Genomic DNA, 25,328 nt, shown 5'->3' on the forward strand with positions numbered 1-25,328 from the left:
CTTCCTTCTCATCTTTACTGTGATGTAAAGGACTTCCTTTAAGTCCTAATTAAAATCTCAATTGTTATTGGAAGCCTTCCTAATCCCTCTTAATCCTAGAGCCTTACCTCTGTTCATCATTTATCTTATAAATTATTACTTGTTACTTGTTTTATTGTTATTTATTTTATTAATCATTTATCTTTAACTATTTATCTTGTATATAGCTTGCTTTGACCATATTTGGTTGCATGTTGTCTCTTCCACTAAATTATAAGATTCTCAAGGGCAGGAACTGTTTTTTGCTTATTTTATATCCCCAGCATTTAGCATTTAGTATCTGGCATATAATAGGTGCTTAATAAATACTTAATTGATTAATTTATTGAACTCTTTCCAGTTACATATTCTCTAGCAATCTGTTATGCTTTGTTTTAATACCAGTTTGTATTTCCATACTATTTAAAATTTCCTATTAAAGTTTATGGTCATTCACAATCATTTTATTATAAATATATGTGTACAGTGTAATATTAAAAAAGAAAAACTAACCTAAAAAGACAAAGATTTTTCATTTTCTCCCAGCTTAGTTTGAAGTAGGAGTAACAAACCAATTAAAGCATTTCCTTCAATTGTAGTACTATCCTAGAGGTTATTTGTGCTCTAGATTATCTTTTGAACCTAGAGAGAAATTTGCCAAGGAAATAAAGCTGCAGCCATGAGAAGTAGAATTTGTCATGATAGTTCAGGTAATCACATAACATTTATGTTTCATATATATATATAGTATATAGATATATATACACATATATGTATATGTATACACACACATATACATATACATATATATATACACACATATGTAATGCATAACCAAACCCTACTTGCTTACATATTAATAAGCTTCATATGGAGGATTTTTCACTTTACAGAAATTGGTTTGGTGATGTCCTGTGAAAGAGAACAAAGGAAATGAAGACTTAATTACTTCTTCCCACTGACACACTGCCCCCTCCAACTCTCTTCTGCTTGGCTTTGCTCTCAGATAGCTGGTAATTAATTGTCTATGGTGTTATTTATGACTTATAATGGCTTTACCCCTCCTAGGAGTATTTGCATTCTAGGAATTTGAAATTGCTTTCAAGACTAAAGCTTTCAAGACCCAAAGGAAGGAAAGAGAATACTGGAGTTTCAGGTACCGAAAGATACTAGAAGTCACTTGGGAGACATGAAGCCCTACCCAATTCACTTCACACATCATCTATTGCCCCTACATATAGGACCAGCTATATTGCTCCAGGCTGCAACAATACCTGGCTTTCCCAGCCTCTTCTTTTATAGCAGGGCCAGAACACTAGGAAACTCTCCCTTACCCTTTGGTTTCAAAAGCCATGGCATGAGCAAAAACATGATCAAAGATAGCCACAAAATAGGAGAAAGAGCTGAAGCTCCCCTTTGCACAAGCCAACTCTGGGGAGTATTAACTACACTCACCAGCCAGTAGCAGTCTCTTATCAAAATATTATTCCTTTCTTCTGACATCTTAGTAGAATTCCACAAGATGGCAGCTTTGAGACCACCTCCAGTAAATAAGAACCTGACAGGTGTGGAACCTGAGACAGACAGACAGACAGACACACACACACACACACACACACACACACACACACACACACACACACATCTCAGAGCCCCTTAAGCATTCCAGAGCAAGTGGATAGCACTTCATCAATTTGACTAAATATAAGCTTTCTTGATTTCTAAAATTTTCCTCTTAGAACTAGAAGAAACTAAATAGACAAGTTAGTTCAATCTCCTAATTTTGCTAAGGAATAAACTAAGACTCAAAGAATAAGAGGGATGCCCCAATTGTCACACAACCAGCTAGTGGCAGAACTAAAAGTAAAACCTAGGCCGCCTGAGTGTTTAGCGTTTTCAAGACAGCCCGGGAATCTTATGGGTTCCTTTCTTGCCTTTTGAAAGGCATTAAACATAATTTTATTTCTTACATGGATTTCAATCTGATTGGCATTCAATCTGATTTGATGAACAATTTCAATGTCATTACCACCAATTCTCAATTATCAGAATGAAGTAGGTTTTGGGGGAGACCCTCCTTGCTACATGATGTAATTTTAAAATATCATGAGTGGGGTTTTTTTTTACTGTATTTAACTATTAATCTAGAAGAGGAGCTCAGTCAATCCTTCCCACTGCTGGCTCTAACTGATAAAGAGCAATGATTCGCTGTCTCTCCAGATGCTTTTCCGAACTGTTGAGTTTATATTGAAGTCTCATAAACTGTATTCTATTTGCCTGCTGACACATGATCACTTCTGAGATACTTCACCAATTTTTCTGGTAGAACTTGAAGATGTGAATGGAACTTAAGATGAATGGAGTCCTTTTATTGTAAAGTTCTGTTCTAACCCCATCTACTCATTTCCTGCATCCCTATTAAGGACAGTAACTATTAACTAACTCTTTAAAGGGAAATATGAAAATCCTCAATGTATTTATAATTTTATATTTCACCTAAAGTTTCCATCAATATCTCTCTTAGCCAAGAAACTGTGCAAACTATGGAGTTGTCTTGACATTTCTGGAGAAAAGAAGAAACTGGCTTTTCCTCAACTAGATTCAAACGCCTATTTTAGCTAACTCTAGAATGGAGGGAAACAGAGGGAGGAAAGAGAATGAAAGTGTCAAGTGTACATTCTCTGAGGCAAGTAGTCTTTAAGGTGACTTCCCACCACCTCCTCCCCCCACAAAAAAAAAAAAATTAAAAAAAAAAAATGTGTGTTCACTGTTATGTCAGGCTTGAAATAGTAACTTGCTTGGATTTTTAAAAAATGCATCACCTCTCTATGGAGTGAGGTCACACTCCCTGCACAGGAGTTCACACAGCCTGAATAATCATTTTGAGGAGGTTTTTTCATTTATCGGTCAGTGAGCTGATAGAACACATCTAGCAACAACTGGCCACCAAGATGGTCTTTGTGGATCTGCTACCCTCTAGTGGACTATTGAAGAAGTCACTTTAGGAATTGGAATCTATTCCTGCAATTATTTTCTAGATTTCCACCCCATCCAATATGTTTGCTCAGCAAAGAGCATTCTGCTCAGGAAGACAATTCTCAAATTTCAGAAGCCTAAAATCAATCAGATAACCAGATCTCCAAACAGAGCCAGTTTCATAGCAATCTTCAGCAAAACCAAGGACATGGATTCATAGAGGTCAGACACAGAATCCAGAATCATAAACTTAGAATGGGAAAGGGCTTAGAGATCACTTCATCTAAGTCTCTCATTGTATAAATAATGAAGCCAAGACTACAGAGATGAAGTAACTCAACCAAGTGTCGATCTGAACATGGGACCTTCGACTACTGGATTTAAACCTTCACCTTCTGACTCCGAATCTATTTTCTTTTCCATTCATTGCACCATGTTGAGTTGAATTTGGCATTCCAAAAGCTTTTTTGTATCTTTATAGAAAAATTAGTAACTCCTTTTATTATAAGCTATAGCAAGGATTCTTAATGTGTATGAATTTGTTTTCAAATATACTTTTATAGCTATTTTTCAGTTCTCCATTTATAAAATGATCTGGAGAAAGAATGGCAAATGACTCCATTATCTTTGCCAATAAAACTCCAAATTAGAGTTACGAAGAGTTGGATACAAATGAAAGGACTGAATAACAACAATAAGGATCAAATATAAAATCCTCAGTTTGGTATTCAAAGTTCTTCATAACTTGATTCATGTTTCCAATCTTCTTATACTTATCCACAAATCATGCCAACCATGGGTTCTATTAAAACCTGCCTCTTTGCTGTTCTTCCCACATGAAGACTTTATCTCCTGATTCTTGGCATTTTTATGGGGCAGCTGAGGTAGTGTGGTATATGGAGTGCCAGGCCCAGAGCCAGGAAGATTCATCTTCTTGAATTCAAATCCAGCTACAGAAACTTACTATGCGACCCAAGGAAAGTCACTTAAGTTTGTTTTCTGTAAAATAAGCTGAAGAAGGAAACAGCAAATCACTCTAGTATCTTTGACAAGAAAATTCCAAATGGGATTAAAAAGAGTCATATACAAGTGAAATGACTAAACAATAAAAATCTCAATATAACTGAATTTCTTTATAACCATATGTATTTTGCCTTATGAATTTAAAAACATTCTTCTGAAAAGTGGTCTATAGGCTTCCCCAAAAGATGGAGATCATAAAAAGGGTTAAGAACTCCTGATCTGAAAAGCAAGGCCTAGGAAATGTCAACTCATACACAGATTTAGAGCTGCAAGAAACTTTTTTCAGCTCCATTAATTGACCGGTGAGGAAATCTAAGGCTTGAAGGAATAAATAAAGAAATTTGCCCAAGGGTAAAAGGTAGAGTCAAGATTTCAATCTAGATCCTCTGGCTCCGATCAGTGTTATTCTGTGCTAAGTCATATTTAGCTTTCCAAAGGTTCATTTCCTGTGCGTGGTTTTTAAGAGATGGCTAATCCTCACTTGCGATAATCTATAATACAAAAGACAGGTCCAGAAGACTAAGAAATTTAACATATCACTGTCACAAGAAATTTAAATTCAAACCTTATGGCAGAGTTTATAAACAGTTAGCATGTGCCTTGAAAAACTCCATGACCAAAGATTTGATTTTCTCGTTTTCACACCATCTTTATCAAGGCACAAGTGTTAGTTAATACATCTATTTCAGTTTTTTCAGCCTTGTGATTTTGCTTTAATACTTAATGGCTTATTGTTTTCTATTTGGCACATTCTGATTTTCAGAAAGTCCTTTGAAGAAATAAGTTTTATTACCTTCTTGTCTAAAATATGAGTTCTCCTCATTTTCTTCCATAGCTCTCATTTCACTTAAAATTATATTTTGTATTTCTTGCTTTGTTTCATCCAAGTACTCCCGCAGTCTGAAGCCAACTCATTCTTTATTCTAAAGGTCTATTTGGACTTGCTACAGGATTACGCCCTTCTGGATTTACCTCTTAGACTTCTCTCAATGCATAGTATTTCCAATTTGTGCTTTCTTCTATTTATTCTTATCTCAAGCCTCAGTTTCTGGATTGGGACTGTGTGATTTGGAAAGATTCTGTTCCTTCTTATATTCTTGGATGGTATATATATGGGCAATCGTCATGGATTTGGAACTAAGAATAGACTCCACCCTCTGCAGGAAATTCCTAGATTTGGCTCAGTTTCCTGATAGCTCAAACTAGATTTTGTCCTCCGTCTTTTATCTTCATTTTGTGGAGCCTGGACTCAGAATTGATGTGATGTGATCACATCCTTTGATGTGATCCTGAAAGACCCCAACCAGATTTTATTCATTGTGCTGGCAATAGAGCTCTTACAAGACCTCAGGTGCTGCACTGGTCCTTTCTCTTTCTGTGGCTCAGGTGTGGGGTCTCTGCAAGCTTGTCTTTCCCTGCCTCCTGCTGTGGCTGAGATGCAAGCTGACTATTAAGCTATTACTACTGAATTGCCCCTGTTTTCTATTGTGGCTTTGGATAAGGACTGTCTGAGCAATGCAGCATCTGTAAGTCAGTCTGCCTCAATATCCTTTGATTGCTCAGGCCTATTTGTGAGCTATCTTTTCTACTTACCTGTTTTATCTCCATTCAGCTTCTACAGGTTTCTAAAAGATTTCTTGTATAGTAAAGACATTTCTCTTTAGTTTTCTTTATCTTTGTTCTTCCTGATGAATTTTTAGAGTTTTCCTAGTATATTTATGGAGATTCTCTGCTCTCTTAAGTCATATATTGCTACTATTTTACTGTAAGATCCCTAGTACCTCTATTCCAGATAGAAAAATTGAAAAGATGACCAGTCACTTTACCTGATTCCTTTTAGTGGGACTAAGATAGAAATAGACTAGATGTCCTGATTCTCAATTCAGCATTCTCTCTACTGGAGAATTAAGAAAAAGCTGAGCCTGAATATAGCTTCCATAGAAGAAAGATGACAGTGGAAGGGGGAGTTAAACGAGTGACTCTAGACTAACACAACAGGGCTGTTTGATGGTTAGCTGATTTTATGCCACCTCCTCTGAGAATCTTCTATTTGCCTCAACATTGCATTTCCTCAGCCAGCTCTGACCCACCCCAAGCCTTCTTCCTTCACTAATTCCACAGTCACTAAACTATATGACTCTTTGGTCTTATCCTGCTCTCTTTATTCCAGGTCTGACCTGACAAACTAGTATGCTAATCTTCCTTCTTTAAGCTGAATTCTGATCCAAGAAAGTTAATTAGATTTCTGAGTCATCCAGTAGATTTCTGAGTCATTCAATTGCTTTGGATAAGTTCCATAACTATGACCTGTCCATCTTCCCAGGCCTGAAAGGATTCAGCTAGTCAGGACCACAATCACAGAAAGCTGATCCTCAACAGGGTAGTTGGGTCATTAAGGCATATGACCCTGAGATTTTGTAAGGAAGACAAATATCCATGTACAACTGAGGTATTTAGCTTAAAATGGCCATTTCATCAAAGGAGATCTATTGTCACAAATACAGAAACTTCCATGAGGAGAATACAAAGTCAGCTTTATCCAATCTTGAATTCTGAATCCAACAGGTATACTAAGTAATGGTTTGGAAGTCAGGGTGACAGTCCCCTTTCCCTCTTGATTATGAAAATCCAAAAGATCAGAGACATTTCAACCATTCTCCTGTGCCCTTTAGTAACCCCATTCCTGAATATTGATATCTTCCCTACATATGGGACATGTAAGTACAATGTGAAGAGAAACCTGTTTAATGGAAACCTAGAGGTGTAATAGCACCTACCCCAAGTATATGATTGCTATGATTCAGTTCTGTTTGGATGATGGAGTATTCTACTAGCCCAATGATTTTATTTCTCTTGGAACCCAAATCTCTTAACTTCTGCCTTGAGAATGGAACATGTATGTGGTCTCTCTCTGGTTCCATTTGGGCTTAAGAAAAGTGCTATATATTCAGACATTGGCAACAAGAACTTCTCATTTCTTCAAGATAAAAATCTTAAAACTTTTGAAAAGTAGACCAGGACCAAGTAAGACATCTTAGAGAACTAGGTTTCTGCAGATATAACTGCCCACCAAAGCTCCAAATTCTAACCATGTAAAAGGGTATCACAGGGCTATCACTAAGGTAAACTGGCTAGAAGGTGGGACTCATGAGTTCAAACCTGGATCTGCCGCTGCCTTGTTGTATGATGTTCAAAATAGGGACAAAGTACCTGAGCCAACTTCAGTGAGCTGCTACAAGGAAATGCTGAGAAAGTGGATGAGAAGAGGCTCCAGGAAAGTATAAAGGCCCAGTTAAATGTGTGATGTTATAATTAGTCCTTGTTCCCATTCTTGGAGTTCCACCTTGGATGTGAATAATGAAGTTGTGAGCTGACTCTGCACTTCAAGGACGGGTGACTTCAACAGTACAAACTAACTTACTGGACTTACTTTCACACCAAGTAATGTCTTCTCTAGAGGTATGGGAGGAGGGGTATTGATCTGAACCCAGGATTTTATAACATATGGATCTCCTAGTATGGAAATGAACTGACACTGACATCGATCAACAACTTCTGCACCTCTCAGAGAGCTTCCTGGGGCACTGAGAGGTTTAGTTACCCAGCTGCTATGTGAGAGGGTCTTCCTGACTCCCAGACCACCCTGCTGCCCACCATGTCACTCTGTGCTGTTTGCATCCAGCTCACAAATTGGTTCTCTTTTTGTAGTTTATCCTCACAACTAGGATGGAATCCTCCTTCCCCAGAAGGTACTAGGGAAGAAGAAGGTACTCAGGAGAAAGAAAAATCCCAAAACTTGGCCTCCAGCTACAGGCTGAACCAACCGGAAAGAGTGTGCTCCTACCCATTTCCCCAGCAGCTAGACTCAACCCTGAATCAGTGAGCCTCACTCCCAGACCCCCCAGACCCATGCACACCCAGACACATACATACATGTGTACCCAGACACACGCATATACACACACACACACATACACTCATGCCCGCCACTATTGTGGATGTCAGACCAGTTTATTGGTAAAATTAACATTAAGCTTCACAAACGCTGGGATGGTAAAGCTTCACAAACGCTGGGATGTGCTTTTCCTTTTAAAGAATTTCCACTGGACCTTGATAATGAGCATCCAGTCGTTGACATATAAACTCTTACAAGCGGATGTGCACACATGCGCCTCAGGGGGGAGAAGATGGCAGCTTCTGGGAGCTGGGGAGGGCTTCTGCACCATGCACAGGGAGCCCACAATTCATTTCCCAGCTTTCTGGGCCTTCTGTGCAGACTTGGTCACTTTGCCTGCCCCTCCACTTTTCTTCTCGACGTTCTTGATGACACCAACAGCCACAGTCTGCCTCATGTCCCGCACAGCGAAGCGACCTGTGAAACCGGGAAAGAGCAAGGCAATGAGGGAGAAAGGCCAGACCAGGCCCCATCCACACCTGCATCCACAGGTGAGCCAGCAGGTCCGTCCCTGAGAGGCCGGGGCCCCTGCTCTCATCTCCTACTTCTTGTCCAAACTTTTATAGTCTGCTTTTTATAGACTGTAACAGCTTCCTGAGAAGCAGCATAGAAATAGAGAACTGACCTGCAAGGCAGGAAAAGCTAGTGACCCTGGGCATTAATTTCTCAGTGTTCTAGGTAATCTAAGTTACAAGATGTTGACCTATATTAGCAGAGGGATTTTTCTCTCCTGGAAGTCCCCTATATCAATAAACTTACAGATCTAATCCCTATCCTTTTGTCTAATGTCCTCCTAAGTGTTACTCCCATCTCTGCCCTCTTATTCCACCATCCACAGCTGCTCAAAAAATCTTCTTAAGGCCCAGGTCGGATTAGACCATCCATTTGCTAAAAAATCATCAGTTCCCTATTTCCTATACAGAACAACTCCAGGATCAGTGCTTGCTCCATTGTAGCATGCTGCCTCACTTTAGGCCCTTTTTTCAAAGCCTTCTCCTCTGCCACCTTTTCTGATCCCCTTGTTGTCAAGATTTTCTTCCATCTCAAATTTAATATAGCGATTTTGCCAGTCTTTAGTCCTCGTTGTAGTTTGAACAGGTTCTGATTGCTGTCCTTTGATCCCAAAGAAAACCAAAATAATATCTCAGATGGAATCAAGTACAGTATGTCCATCATCAGACCAATAAGAGCTTGGAATATTCCACCTTACATGTTGGATTCCCCTCATAGAACATAAGCTTCTTGTTTTGTTTTTATCTTTTTTTGTTTGTTTTGGGGGAGAGGATTGGTCTTTGGACTACCCAGCCCTAACCAAAATAATATCTCTACTGGAATCAAGTACAGTGTGTCTATCTCTGGTTCATCAGACCAATATGAGCTTGAAATATTCTAGCTTACATGTTGTATTCCTCTGATAGAACATAAGCTTCTTGAAATAAAGAGCTGTTTTGTTTTTATCTTTTTTGTTTGTTTTGGGAGAAAGGATTGGTCTTTGGACTACCCAGCCCTAACCATGGTACCCACACAAAAATTTGGTTTGGGTTTTTTCCACCTGATATTTCAATATTTGGTTGACAACTCTTGTGGAAATTCACTAATACAAACTGGCAACTTATCTGTGAATTTATACTATCAGAGAGTTTCTAGAGAAATGAGAAGTTAAGTGATTTGTTCATGACCCCACACCCAGTATGTGACAAAGGCAAGGCTTAATCTCATGTTTTCCTTCCTCTAAGGGAAGCCTTCCATCCACTATGCTTTCTGTTCCATTGTCGACTGAATATCATGGGCTTCTGGGCCAGAATCTCCTTAAAGTTCTTTACCAGATTTATTTCCCAAAAGAATATGTCTCATTGTGCTTTCAAGGAGTCCTATCCTTGAGTTGGGCATGATGTCCGTCAACCTACAATCATCTATCTGCAGTAGGATGGGATCAATCCTGGTAATTAGCTTTAAAATGGCTAAAGAACCAGAAACTAGGGGTCGGGAGAAGTCCAAGAACTATCCAATCTTTGTGGAAACTAGCATCATTTATGCTCACTTTGGTCACTGATCTTCCTCCTCCCTTTTCAGGGTCACTATCAGAACCTTGGGTCTAGCCAAGAGGTCCTAAATTCCAGAAAGGACGTGATTTCCAAGAGATCTCCCTTCACCCCGAAGGGATAAGCCCTCTATTTTCAAATCCGAGAGCATTCTAAAATGCTTTCAACTGGTAAAGCAGAGAACTTAGTGTGCACAATTCAGAGTTCTGACCTCCAGCACACACAGACATTCTTTGCCTTCATTACTACTTAGTCTGTTAACTATAGGCAAAAATAAGGCTCTTGCCAAATATAGCCTTTTCTCAGTGCATAAATTAGTATCTTTGTGGATTATTCACAGAAAATCTTTAGTTTTTGGTCAATTTTCCCAACCATCAGGATGCTCCAAGTTGTGTCCCCATTAGAATAATGTTATATAGAATTTTAAGATTTATAAAATGTTCTACAAATATTGTCTTATTTGATCTTTATAATAACCCTTGGCTATAAGTGCTATTATTATTCCTATTTACATATGGGGAAAGGAAGGCAGACAAGGTTAATTGATTTGTCCAGGGTTACAAAGCCAATAATGCCCCTATATGCCAAGTGATATGGTCTAAGAAAAGTTCAACTGAAAAGAACTATTTGAGTTCAAGCTAGTTAGAAACACACAAACATACACACACACACACACACAGAGATATATGTAAAAAATACACACATATATACATACACATATCTATGCATACACATACATATCTGTACCTATATATTTTTGTGTGTATGTATATATACCTAAATACACATATTTCTATATCTATATATATACATGTGTGTATGTATGTGTGTATATATATATATGCACACACATACAGATAGATAAAGATACAGATATATGCTAAGAAAACCTTTCAACATGCTCCTAAACTACTATAATTAACATTGAGGTGGTCTGCTATTTGAAATTACTTGTTTACAATTACCTATAACACTGATATTGATAATAGTTGGTTATAAATATAATCTCTCTATTTCTGTCACTCCTGACAAGATGTCCTAATACAATGTCTGTTGAATGGAAGAGAGAAGCTGAGCAGTCTCTCACCAAGGGGCGGATACTGGGAGAAGCTCTCCACACACATGGGCTTCCCAGGGATCATTTCCACAATGGCGGCATCTCCAGATTTCAGGGATTTGGGGTTATCTTCCAGCTTCTTGCCAGAGCGCCGATCAATTTTCTCTTTCAGCTCAGCAAACTTGCAGGCAATGTGGGCAGTGTGGCAGTCAATGACAGGCGAGTAGCCGGCACTGATCTGCCCTGGATGGTTCAGAATGATGACCTAAGGAACATAAGAAGAGGCTGAGATCAGCTTCTGAACAAGTATCCCCCAAATCTACCTCATAGGGTCCCTCTCTTCCTTCAACATGTACCATGTTCCACAGAAAATGTTTCCTGATCCCCCCAATTGCTAGTGCCCTTTCTCCAAGCTACCTTGGATTTAACTGGTTAATATTTATTGCCTTTAAATTTATTCTGTATATATTTACTTGTTGTGTCGACATCAGAATAATGTTATATAGCATTTTAAGGTTTATAAAATGTTCTACAAATATTGTCTTATTTGATCTTTATAATAACCCTTGGCTATAAGTGCTATTATTATTCCTATTTACATATGGGGAAAGGAAGGCAGACAAGGTTAATTGATTTGTCCAGGGTTACAAAGCCAATAAATATCTGAAACTGGATTTGAATTCAAGCCTTCCTGATTCCAAGTCCAATAGTCTAACCACTGTGCCACTGAGCTGCCCCCAAAAAGTTGTGATGTGTCTCCTTTGATTAGAGATTGTTTCATTCTTAGTACTTGCATCCCTAGTGCCTAACATGTAGTAGGTGCTTAATAAATGCTTGTAGGTTGATTGATTGAAACATTGGTTGCATAGCACCGCCATCAGAGAATTCTTGGTCTATGGGAAAACATCTCTAGCTCTTAGGAAGCCCTAAACCAGATAGAAGAAGCTTAGACTTGCCCTCAAAGAATCTTGTGTATGATAAGAAAGTCCCAGTCCTTAAGCACACTACTCACTGCCTTCTGAAAGAAGTTGGCTGTGTTCATCTCTGAAAGAACACGTATTTCCTGACAACATCACCAGTTCTTGAATTGATCTCAATCCTGCTCCAACCTGTTAGAAGGGACCACACTTTCACTAGCCCACAACAAGGGCTCCATCACTGACAAACAGGTGAGTAAACTGAGGGTGTTTTTACCTTTCATTTCTTAAATCAACCATATTCAGTTCCCTTCCTAGATATAGCTATGGCTTAATGTTAGTTCCCTCCACTGCCAGGCCACAGGAAGCCACTACTGGCTTGAATGGTTAGAGAAAGAAGCCTCCAACTACAGGCCAGAGGGATAGTTTGTGGAAATCTGAAAGCCCTGCCTATCTCCAAGTTAGATACAATGGGTGGTATATTAAATTATTATGGTCATTCCAATTATCCTCAGGAAATTTAATGAAACCATTTCCAGTGGTAGCCTAGTAATTTGTGTCTGCTCCTGCAGAATAAAACAGGTAGTCCCCAGCCCAGGCCTTTGGCCCCACAAATATTTAGCTGTAGTATTTTGAAGGGAATGCAGGATCCTGGCTGAGTGCTTCTCTTCTATGATCACAAGATGTTCCTAAGGCCTTCTTTAGGCTCAGCACTAAAACTATTAACTAAAGAATCCATCCATCCCATCCAGCTGTCTATGTATCTACATATTAATCTATCTATCATCTATCTTCAATAACTCCTTATTGCTTCAGCAATATAAAATATAAATTTTATTCATATTACACTCCTTTCCTTTATATATTCCAGATTACAGTTAAGTTGGACTATTGGCCCTCCCTGAACTCCATGTGCCATCTTTTGCTTCTATGAATTAATCTTCGCAATCCCAGGTGCCTTAAATGTACTTCCTTCTCATTTCTAGGTTCACTTCAAATAGCACCTGTTCTGTGAATGCTTCCTTGATCTCACTAGCAGCCCTCTTTATAGTGGCAAAGATCTGGAAACTGAGTGAACACCCATCAGTTGGGGAATGGCTGAATAAGTTACAATGTAGGAATGTAATGGGATATTATTGTTCTATAAAAAATGATCAGCAGAATGATTTCAGAGAGGTCTGGAGAGACTTACATGACCTGATGTTAAGTGAAGTTAAGTGATGTTAAGTGAAATGAGTAGGACCAAAAGAATATTGTACAGGGCAACAATGAGGTTATGTGATGATCAGTTGTGATAGACATGGCTTTTTTCGACAATGAAATGATTGAGGCCAATTCTAATAGACTTGTGATGGAGAGAGCCATCTGTATCCAGAGAGAAGACTATAGGGACTAAATAAGGATCATAACATAGTATTTTCATCTTTTTTGTTGTTGTTTGCTTATTTTTTTCTCTCATTTTTTTTCTTTTTGATCTGATTTTTTTCTTGGGCAGCAAGATAAATGTGGAAATATTTTTAGAAGAATTGCACATATTTAACCTACATTAGATTGCTTGCTGTCTAGAGGAGAAGGAAGTTGGGGAGAAAAATTTGGAGCACAGGGCTTTTCAGGGATGATTTGAAAACCATCTTTATATGTACTTTGAAAAAATAAAGACCTATTATTAGAAAGATAAAAGAAAATAGCTTTTTTCACCGAACCACATCTTCCCTTGTATTGTACTTACCTGAATATATACCACATACTCTATAAGAGAATGTAAGTCCCCCGAGGGTAAGGACTGTGTTATTTTGTATCTTGGTGTCCCCAGAACTGCTGGTATTCTTTCTTTCTCTAGTTCTAAAATTCTATAATACTAACAACCTCATGCATTGATCACAAAAGAAAAAAGGTTCCAGATTTCCAGCTTTCTGGCCCATAGCTCTACCTTTAGATTAGTTTATCTTGTTGAGTCACCAGCCTATACCTCACTCTCCAGTATCCCACCCTAAGCCCCAAGCTGGGTCATTTATTCTTTAAGTTAGATTTCTGAGAACTCACTAAGGTTAAGGCATGTCACAAATTCTATCAATGAAGAAAGGGTAATAGAAAATCAACTTGTAAATGGTGAGAGACCATCCTCCAACATTCCCAAAGGTCATAAGCCCAGCCCTCTAACTCCATTCCTCCCACCAATTGCTCTCTTCCTGTCCCCTCAACCTCATTTTCCAACACTCAACCTCCTTCCTCACCTCTCCCATAATCTCCTGCCTACTCTAATGCAGAGCAAGAAGGCTATACTTACCTGGGAGGTGAATTGAGCAGCCTCCTGGGGAGGGTCTGACTTGCTGTCACCACAGACATTGCCACGGCGGATGTCCTTGACAGACACGTTCTTCACATTGAATCCTACGTTGTCTCCAGGAAGGGCCTCACTCAGGGCCTCGTGGTGCATCTCCACTGACTTCACCTCAGTAGTGATGTTTACAGGAGCAAAGGTTACCACCATTCCTGGCCGAAGGATCCCTGTCTCCACTCGGCCCACAGGCACTGTTCCAATACCTGAGAAGAAACAGTAAGAAGTAAAGAAGGGGGAAATCATGACATAAATAATCTAGAAAAAGGAGAAGTTCCCAATGACTCTGAAGGAAGATCCCAGGGCCAAAGACAATAGTGGGGACATGGATAATTGAATCCCACCAATAATCCAAAGATTTCATTTCAGCCAACAGCTCTGACTTCCTCTCCCATTTTTTGCTCTTGTCCCTACAGGGCTTCTAAATCAGAGGAAAGTAGGAAGGAACCTTAAAGGTCAAGTCCAACCCTCTTATTTTTCAGATGAGGAAACTGAGGCACATAAGGATTAAGTGACTTACTCAGGATCATACATCTATGAAGTGTTTGGAGAAGTATTTAAATTCATATCTTCCTAATTCCAAGTCTAATGCCCTATACATTATACAATGCTGGAGTTGATAATAATGAACTGATATGACTACATTTCAACATATATAAATATAAAAATATGTAATATGTTCATGTATATATAATATATAAGTATATATAACATATATGTAATATAATATACATAATATAAAAAGAAGTAATTAGGAGAAAGCAGAAACTAGACACACAAAAAAAAGAAAAGAAAAGAAAAATAGATAGCCAGGAAGATGGAAATAGAAAAACAGACTAAGAATTATACATTCATTGTGGTCAAGACAAGACCAAAATTCCGAGTCCAGAGCACTTTTATCTTTACACTTCTAGCCCTTTCTAGGTTTTCCTTAAGTCAATGTCATTAATCTATTAATAATATATGTAATTAATGAATGCCTACTGTGTATAAAACTTTATGGTGCTTGGGAGGCAGAGGGGTGCAATAAACCCATTCTCTGTCTCATGGATCTTACAGTGTACTCTATGAGGTTTAAGTAGGAAAAAAGAACAGCAAAGAAGAGATTGGAATTCTTACCTCCAATCTTGTAGACATCCTGAAGTGGGAGGCGCAAGGGTTTGTCTGTTGGGCGGGTGGGGGGCAGGATAGTATCCAAGGCTTCCAGCAGGGATACACCACTGGCATTTCCTTCCTTACGCTCCACCTTCCAACCCTTAAACCAAGGCATCTGTAAGGAAAAAAAGACAGCAATGAGAACCAGGGCAAGAGCCCAACTGAATTAAATGAAGAAAAAGCTGAGCTAGTCATTACTAAGTGCAGGGTGGGCCAATCACTCAGAATCCATTTGCTATGGATCCTGGGAAAGCATACTCTTCAATCATGGATGTTATGGTCAGCTACTAAGGGCTCCTTCACCAGCCAGCTTTTCTTACTCTTCAAAAGCATAAAGAATTCTCTTATCTCAAGAGATGTCCTAGCTCTGTCCTCTAGCTAAAATGAGGAAACATATAGATACAGATTTTATAAAATTTAGAGCTCAAACTCAGAAACCAGCTAGTCCAAACTATTTTATACACAAGGAAAGTAAAGGTGAATACTTTACCCAAGACACTACTAGGAAGTAGAAAAGTCAGAATTCAAATACAATTGAGATAGAATAGAAGAAATCACAGGCTTATAATTTAGAATTGAAAGATACCTTAGAAGTGATTAAGTTCACATCACCATATTTTGCAGACAAGAAAACTGAGATGTAAAGAACTTTTCTCAAGGTCACACATCCATTTATCCATTTGTTTACCATGACATGGTTGGAATTTGAAGCCTGAACATTTTTTGACTCCACACCCAGGATTCTTTCCATATGTATAATATGTTCACAGGGAGAAGAATACAAGAGACAGAAGAAATTTTAAAAATATGGAAGACTAGATGGTAAAAATAGAATAAGGAAGTAGTTGGAGTGAAAAACAGCTTGAGCATCTTAGTTCCTTCAACCTTAGAAGCCCAAGAAAATGCTAGTGATCACTGGACTTTCTACTTCCTGCTTTTCCATCTTTTTCTCTTTCATCTCTTTTTTCTCCTCTTAGGCTGAGCCCAATGGCAGATGGCTAATTGCTGAATTATTTATTTTAATTTGCTTCATTTCCATTTCTTGAAGACACTGAATACTCAAAAATGTTTCATAGTTTAAGTATTTGCATTTCCTGTGAAAGTCTTAACTACACTATCCCTTTCTCCCTTCCCTCTTCCTACATAATCTTGAAGAAGTGATGAGGCAAGATCAAACCCAGAAGCACCCAGGTAGGTTCATGTGTATGCTTATTCTTGTGATCTTAGAAGCGAGTCCTTCCCCAGTTCATACCACATGTTCATATATAGACGCATATATATACACATACATACATACATAAGGGACAAATATGAGGACAGCCTGAGCTTCAATACATCCTCCCTTTCCTATACTTTCCTGTGTCCTTCTCTTTCTTAACTGTCCCTCCTCTTCCCCATCTTCTCAGGAAATAACTATGAAGGAAACCTTTGCTTTCCAGCCTTTCAAAACCTTTACAGTACCCTGCTGGCCTATTTTGGAGGCCTGGAAAAATAGGGACAGCAAGACACCATGAGTCTTTCCATCTTTTATACTCAGCTGATTACAGGCACTTCAAAGAGCTGGGCACTCTTTTAGGAAAGTATTCTACTGGCCCAAGGTATTACACACCTGATCTGTGCCCAGGAGTGCTGATGAAAAGATCATACGATATCTCATTTATCAGTCTCCAACACTTCCCTTCCCAGTCCCCAACAACCTCCTCCACTCCCCAGGGATTTACTCAAGTAAGGAGGAACATAGATGAGTAAATCCACTGATAGAAGGTTAAATGCAGAGAGAGCTGGTTCTGGAGTCAGAAAGGCCTGAGTCCAAATCTAGTCTCAGATATTGTGTGACTTTGGGCCAGAAGCTTAATCTCTACTTGCTTCAATTTCCTTACCTGTAAAATAGGGATAATAGTAGCAACCACCTTGAAGAGTTGTTGTTAGGACCAAATGATTTGTAAAATACAATGCCTGGTGTACAAATGTAAACTTTTATTATTTTTGTTGTTATATTATATATGTTAAAACAGAGAAGACAGGGAGACAGAAAGGAACAGAGACAAAGAGAAACAGAAGAGAGAAGGAGGGAGGAAAGGAGGGCGGGAGGGGGAGAGAGAGAGAGAGAGAGAGAGAGAGAGAGAGAGAGAGAGAGAGAGAGAGAGAGAGAGAGAGAGAGAGAGAGAGAAAAGGATATGAGAGAGACAGAAACACAAAGGGGGATGAAGGGAGAATGAGATAAAAAAAGATAGAAAGAAGAAAAGTGAGAGATGAAGAATTGGAAAGAGGGAAGGGAGCAAGGGAGAGAGGAGCAAGAGCAAGGGAGAGAAGAGAGGGAGAGAAAGAGAGAGAAGGAGAAGGAGAGATAGGGATTGAAAGAAGAAAAAAGACAAGGAGAGAAGATTAGAGGGAGAAGAAAAAAGGAAAGAGAGAAGGAAGAAGATGGGAGATAAAGAAGAAGAGAAGAGGGAGTAAAATTAAAGAAGAAGGAGGGAAAGAGAAAAAGAGTGATTAAGGGAAGGAATGAGAGAGAAAGAAAGAAAGAAAGAAAGAAAGGGAGACATGAAGGGAGAGAGAGAAAGAAGAGAAGGAGGAAAAGGAGGAGAAAATAAACATATTTAATATATACATATGTGCATGTATGGGTGTATGAAATATGATCTCTAAGGTCTTTTTCTTCTATTTCTAACATTCTTTCATTCTAATTATTATTCATCCATCTTTTCAACATCAGCCCCCAAGATACATTATTTAAATGTCTCTGGAAATCTTGAAGAAGTGATGCTCTGATCAAAAAGGCAAGATCAAACCCAGAAGCACCCAAGTGCATGTGTATGCTTATTCTTGTGTTCTTGGGAGCGAGTCCTCCCTCACTCCATCCCCTATGTTCACACACAGACACATATACATATGCACACATATACACATATATATGCTGTCCCTGTCTTTCCTGATGAGTCCAGCAGTTTCTAAGGCCCTGGGCAACAGATGTACTCAAAAGCTCCTCACAATCACTTCTTACTGCAACAAGCTGAATTTCTACCCTCCTCCCACCTCCAAGTTATGCTCAGATATCTCCTCCTCTATCCTAGTGTTCTTTGAGCAGCCCAGGCTGCTGGCTGGGATCTCAGCCAGGGATGAGCTGCAGTAGATCCCTGAGATGCCCTTCACCTTGATTGATCTATGGCTTCCCTATCCTATGGAAAGACTCCCCTCTCCTAAGGACAGATGGCTCAGTTGGGCAGGGAGGCAGAGCAGGGAATGGAGATGCTGCCTGCCTCACCAAGAGTAAGAAAAGGAAGCTCTCTGTAATTGCCGCAAAAACTGGACTATTCCTTATCTAGTGGGGAGAAGGGAGGTTTTAAAAGAGGGGGTTATAAAGATGTAAATGAAAAGACCTCTCTGAGTTCCGTGGATCTGGATTGTCCTTTATTCCAGATACATTTCCTTTCCTTCCTCATCAGAACAGTGATAAGAGTAGAACTGCAACACAGATGAGGGAGGGTGGAGACTTGGATAAGGAAAATGTTCCCAAAATGCCTCCAACGTCACTTCTTCCCAAGATAAACCAAACTGCACCATGAAGGAGGTGTCCTCTTTCTCTCCCTCAGGATGACTCAGAGTCACATCTCCCTTCCTTCAACGGCTAATCATAGACACTTGGAGCAAGAAGTGCCCCTTCTGAAATGATTCCCTTCCCCCAAGTGAAGGGAAGGACAGTAATGGGAGTTGGGAGTCCATTGCTTCATAGACTGGTGGTCCCAGCTGTGATTCTGAGTCCCTATGAGTGGAACATTAACAAACTGATACTGGAGAAGGAGGGAGAATGGCTCTGGCCCTTAGGGAACCTGTATCTGAAGGAGGAAGCAATATTAAATACAGACTGAGGATTTAGGAATACATACAAAACAGCACACAAGCAAGCACAACTTAATCCATAAGGATCCCTGGTTTCACGGTATGGACCAGTTCCAACAAAGCCAGCTGAAATTATTTTCTGTAAAGTGAGACCCACAGCCTTCCGTTATGACACCAAAAGTGTGTTTTCAAAGGTGGAAAAGAAAGTTCCCCCAAATCTAAACAAAATCTAAACCGAGTCGAGTTGCTATCCTTCAATGGCATACAGCCATAATGCTGCACCAAGACTGAGTATGATAATTAGATGCCAGAAAAAGGTCTTCACCACTTCAGTGGGCAGATAGATTTGCTATGGAGGCAACATGGAAGGAAGAATTACACAGGATAAGATAGATGGTAATCATGGAGCAGGGCTCTCACAATTCCATAAGATCACAGAAGAAATATGGGAAGTACTTCTTTCTTTTCTTGGCAGAAGTAGGCAGCTTACAGGAGTGGGACCGTACAAATAATGTCCCACTTTTACAAAATGTTGCTTAATTTTGATGATTTTTTGCCCTCTTTTAAAATTTTTGATATAATTCCTCCTGGGAGAGGAAGAAAAGAGAGATACATTGGGGTGGAGTCAGAACAATAAAATCAATTAAAATAGAGGAGAAGGAAGAGAAAAAAGGAGAAGAAATGAAGGAAGAGGAGAAGGAAGAAGAGAAGAAGAGGAAAAGGAGGAGGAGAAAAGGGAGAAAGGAGGAGGAGCATGAACAAGAGGAAAAGGAAGAGGAAGAAGAGAAGGGACTAGAGAAGGAGAAGAAGAGAAGGAAAAGGAAAGGGAAGAGGAGGAGGAGAGAAAAAAGAACAAAAAAAGGAGGAGGAAGAGGGTCAGGAGGAGAAGGAAGAAGAAGAGAAGGAGAAGGAGGAGGAAGAGGAAGAGAAGGAACAGGAGAAGGAGGAACAGGAGGAACAAGAGAAGAAAGAAGAGGAGGAATAGGAGCAGGAGGAGGAGGAAGAATAGGAGGAAGAGGAACAGAATGAGGAGGAGGAGGAACACAAAAAGGAGGAAAAGGAGAAGAGGAGGAGGGGAGAAGGAGGAGGAGGAAGAAAAGGAGGAACAGAAGGAAAAGGAACAGGAGAAAGAGAAGGAACATAAGGAGGAGGAGGAACAGGAGGAGAAACAGGAGGAAGACCAGAAGGAGGGAGAGGAGGAGGAAGAAGAAGAAGAGGAGAAAGAGGAGGAGGAAGAGAGGAGGAGGAGAAACAGGAACAGGAGGAAGAGGACAAGGAAGAGGAACAGGAGGAGGAGAAACAAGAGGAGCAAAAGAAGGAGGAGAAGCAGGAGGAAGAGGAACAAAAAAAGGACGAGGAAGAGAAGGAGGAGGAAGAAGAGAAACAGAAGGAACAGAAAGAGAAGGAGGAAGAAAAGGAGGAAGAGGAACAGAAAAAGGGGAAGAGAAGAAGGAAGAGGAGAAGGAGGAACAGAAGGAAGAGGAAGAAGAGGACGAGGAGGAACAGAAGGAAGAGGATGAGAAAAAGGAGGAGGAAGAGGAGAAGGGGAGGAAGGGAAAGAGGAGGAGGAGGAGGAGAGGGGAAAGAGAAGGAGGAAGACAAAGAAGAGGAATAGGAGGAAGAGAGGTGAATCTGAAATTCACTATTTAATCCATACTATTGTAAAGTGAAAAGCAAAAGGAAATTTCAAAGCTGTTCCTGATCATCTAACTCCATTTTACCCTTCCCACTCCCACTTACGGTGATGATCTTTTAGCAAACCTAAATAGACATGATTTCTTTCTACAAATAGTTGAAGGACTGTCATATGAACTTGGTCTGTTTAGTCAAAAAAGGAAAACCAGGAGCAATTACTGGCAATTGAACAGATGAAAATTTGGATTTAGTGTGAAGGGAAAACTTAAATAGAGCTGTCCAAAAGAGGAACAGGTTCCTTGCAGAAAGGCTCCTTTCAGTCTTCAATCCATGGCTAGATGATTATTTGTCAAGTGCTTCATAAAAGGGATTCTTTCTCAGGTATGAATTGGACTAGATAGTTTCCAAAGCCTATGCTCCTGGAAATCTCAATTGGAATTTTATTTAAGTATTATTAATAATTAATATTAATCTGAAGTTCTTAATAATTATAACTAATAATGAGCCAATTTTATTTTTAGGATATAATTGAGATTTGACCTCAAATCCCTTTAGCTATCAATTCAGAAGCAACTCCCTCACCCCCAGGATTCACTGCAATTAGAAGCCAGAGGGACAGCTCAGAATAGCTGAAATGAAAGATAACTGTCAGACCTTTCTGAGAAGAAAAGGTTAGGCCTTCTTCAAGTGAGAAGAGGACATCGATGAAAGCCAGCTTGGAGGAAGGAGAATGAGAAATTGTTTCCCTAACTGACAGAGCAATGGTAACACCTCCTACCCACTAACTCCATCTACCCCTCTGCAAGGTGATCAAACTAAAAGGGAGACCTTTCTTCAAAGAAATCATGGCCGGCAGTGAAGGAACAGAAGAAACAAATACATGCAATTACCCTGAATTGCAGTTTCAGAAACCCAGAACTCATCAGAGTTCTAAATGGCGAAGACACAAAGAGGCCCTAAACAATGCAAATCAGCTGGCGGAGGAGATGAAGAGAGAAAACAGAGACAGATACAATGACTCATTTTAACACTTGGATTGCTGAACCTAGACTTATTTACCCAGGCAGAAGGGAAACACTAGCAGAAAGAAAAAGCAGGAGAGTTGAAAAAGAATTAGTATTTGTAATAATTTGACTTGTTTAGATCAAATGGATGAATTAATGAATGAAGGAACATTGAGAGAACAAGTAAAAGACCTTGAACTACCTTGAATATTTCCAACCCTTGACCTGACATGACTTAGCATCAATCCTCCCTACATTCCTGACCTGAAATCCTTAGCAGTTAAACAATAGTTAGATACATTGTTTCCCAAAGGCCCCAGCTGAACAAAATGTACACACCATAAAAACATAAATTTAGAACTAGAAGATACTTTAAAGGCAATCTATTCTAAACCCTTCATTATACAGGTGAGATAACTAGGGAGCAGGAAGTTTGTGATTTGCCCAGTGTCATGCAGATAATAAATGAAAGACAGAGTTTAAACCCGGGTTATCTGACACAAAGCAAAAGAACTTCAGTATGGAAACCATGGTAAAAATAAACTGGGTGTCAGGCAAGAGGGGTATAGGAGATTAACCACCAAATATTGTATCCAGGAAGCCCTTCACAGGAGAACTATTCTGGAACTTCTTGACTCAAATTAATCCACTAAGGATTCAGCAAGGATTTTGAAATCAAAAAAGACCCAATTCTATTCTATAAGATGGATTTAGTCAAAGGATTATGACTAGATTGCCTTTCCCCATCATCTAGTTAATAATATATTCTCATGAGCCTCCACTACTTCTGTGAGGCCTTCTTGAATTCAGAAATGAAGTTGCAACCCCCTCATATACAACCGTTTCCTTGTCCTAAATCCAAGAGACTTGAAGAATCACATTCCCCCCTGATTTCCTAAAAACTGCCATTCATGTTTTTCTGATTCAGTCCAGTGTTTGACCAACAGACACTGAGGACTGGGCTTCCTTGCTCCTAGCCACCAGAAAATGACAATTCCAAAGCTGCTATTAACTGTAAGCCACTTAGAGCCACAGTTACTCCTACAAAGTAGACTCCCTTTGATGGATAATGCTTATAGATACTGTACTTTCCCTGATACTGAGAAAGGACAAACTGAGCAACAGAACCAGACTCAGAGCCCAAGCAATACAGGAAGTCTCCCGGCCTGAATCCCAACACATATCTAAATTATCTAAGGAGTCTAATCTTAGGGAGATAGGACAGAAGGACCTGAATTTAGGTCACAGGAGAGAGAGAAGAAAGGACAGGAAGGGATCCTACTGCATTGACATTAGGAGCATGTGTACATACACATACATAATGTGTATGGAATTTTATATATGTATGCATATGTATAAATATTAAATGTACATAAATATATTATATATAATAGGACTCATGAGACAGTGTAATTTAGTGATTAGACAGCTCAAATCCAGGAAGATCTGGCTTCAAGTTCTCATTCTGATACACAGTGCGGGTTGTATGATCCTAGGCAACTCAGTTTTCAGGCAATGTTCTAAGACTTATAAGTTTATAAAGTTTATAAAGAAAGTGCCAACCTAAATTATCAGATAGAGTTCCTCAGACTAGAGTAGCTCATGTTAATGAAATTAATTCACTCTCTTTCTCTAAATTTTGTTGTTGTTCAGTCATGTACAACTTTTTGTGAACCCATTTTGGGTTTTCTTGGCAAAAACACTAAAGTGATTTGCCATTTCCTTCCCCAGCTCATTTTACAAATGAGGAAACTGAGGCAAACAGGGTTAAATGTCCTTCGCAAAATCATGCACTGAGTATCTTAAGCTGGATTTGAATATTATTTCCTGACTCCAGACCTAGCACCCTATCTACTGCACCCTTCCTAACTTCCTTAGACACTCACAAGACCCTATAACCTCTCATCTCCAAATGTTAGCTTTATCATCAGTATCTACATCATTGGAGAGAAGTAATGAACTTGCTTTAAGGAACCTTTCTCCTACCTGCCAATGAATCTGAAATCAGGGGTGCTGGGGTGAGATCTTGGATCTGCCACTTAGGTCTTTATTTTTGGGACATATCATCTCAGCCCCTCCGGGCCTCAGTTTCTTAATCTGTAAAATGAGGAGTTTGGACAAGTTGTCCTTCCCATTCTTAGATCTATAATCCTATGAACTGAAAAGGAAAAGAAAAGAAAATCCCCAGACCCCTGACCAGGACCTTCCTGGAGAACAAAATTCAAATCATTCTCCAGGCTCAGGTATCATTTCCACCCATGAGCTATTCTCGGAAGGAATGTTCAGGATCATTTTCCAGTCCAGCAACTAGAGACCTTTGGCAGGCTACCCTCCAGGAGCAAAGCAGAGGGAGGAGTTGCTGCTGCTGCTACTGCTTGCTCAGGACATAGGGCATGTGTCCTGGGAGGGATCCTGCCCTGTTGTCCCTTTCCTGGGAAAGAAGGAGCATAAAGGCATAGAACATTAGCAATGGACAAATTTTAGTAACCATATAGTCTAACCTCCTAGAAGAAACTTAATAGCAGTTCCCTAAGTCCCTGTATACCAAGCCAAAAAGCAAGGGCTATTCTGGTTACATATTCACACACTGATTTAATATGAGGCAAAAAAGAAAATAGACAAAGACCAGTCAGTGGCAAAGGGAAAGCACTAAGCAACCAAGAGCATTATAGTACAGGTACCATCAACCAGAGGACAAGGAAGCATAAGAAGAAAAAGTGGTCCAAGGGGTCCAAGACAGTAGGGTATAACGGACAGAGCTCTGGATTAACAGTCAGGTTCTGAAGTCTAACCCAGAACTATACTATCTAATCTTAGCTCATTTGACTTGTCCTACTTTCTCATCTATAAAATCTGCTTCCTCACAGGGGAGCCTTGAAAATTAAATAAAGAACAGATATGAAAGCATTTTGTAAAATGTCTAATAGCACAAGTTTGAGATTTAATTCTCTTTCTTATAGTTGATAAGAGTGGGGAAGGAGAAAGGGAGGTAACCCTGGATTCTCAAAGGTTTGGTCGATGGAGCCCAAAGGAGGCAAAGTGACATATTGAAGAGATCATTTTAGCCAGAAGACCTCAATTCAAGTAAAATCCCACCTCCCAAAATTCCTACCTTTGTGACACAAGGCAAGTTACCTCGAGTCTCTGAGATTCGGTATGCACATCTGTACAATAAAGGAGTTGAGCTAGTTGGTATCTAAGCCAATATTAGACTTATGATCCACACCTGATCTAGACCTATGGTGCTAAGATGTCAATTAACAAGTTCTAGTGGGCTCTGTTTAGCTGGCAAAGTTTCAAGCACAGTCCCAGTGATGAACTGTGTGTCTGAGGGCCACCCTAGTTAATCTCAGAAAGACCCATACACT

The 25,328-nt window shown here is 39.6% G+C and overlaps 1 protein-coding gene across 3 annotated transcripts in view; it reads right to left on the minus strand.

Moving 5' to 3' along the window:
* Nucleotides 1-8,009: 8,009 nt before the first annotated feature.
* EEF1A2 (eukaryotic translation elongation factor 1 alpha 2) overlaps nt 8,010-25,328 on the minus strand; it is a 48,353-nt gene continuing 31,034 nt past the window's right edge. For all 3 annotated transcript variants that reach the window (XM_074288851.1, XM_074288849.1, XM_074288850.1), the window contains exons 5-8: nt 15,446-15,596; nt 14,276-14,532; nt 11,102-11,336; nt 8,010-8,389 (exon numbers count right to left, since the gene is read on the minus strand). In XM_074288851.1, the coding sequence (XP_074144952.1) occupies nt 8,262-8,389; nt 11,102-11,336; nt 14,276-14,532; nt 15,446-15,596 (771 nt within the window). In that variant the 3' untranslated portion in view covers nt 8,010-8,261. The remainder of the gene's footprint in view (nt 8,390-11,101; nt 11,337-14,275; nt 14,533-15,445; nt 15,597-25,328) is intronic.

The sequence above is a fragment of the Sminthopsis crassicaudata genome, chromosome 2 (assembly GCF_048593235.1).
Source record: "Sminthopsis crassicaudata isolate SCR6 chromosome 2, ASM4859323v1, whole genome shotgun sequence".
Classification (NCBI taxonomy): Eukaryota; Metazoa; Chordata; class Mammalia; order Dasyuromorphia; family Dasyuridae; genus Sminthopsis; species Sminthopsis crassicaudata.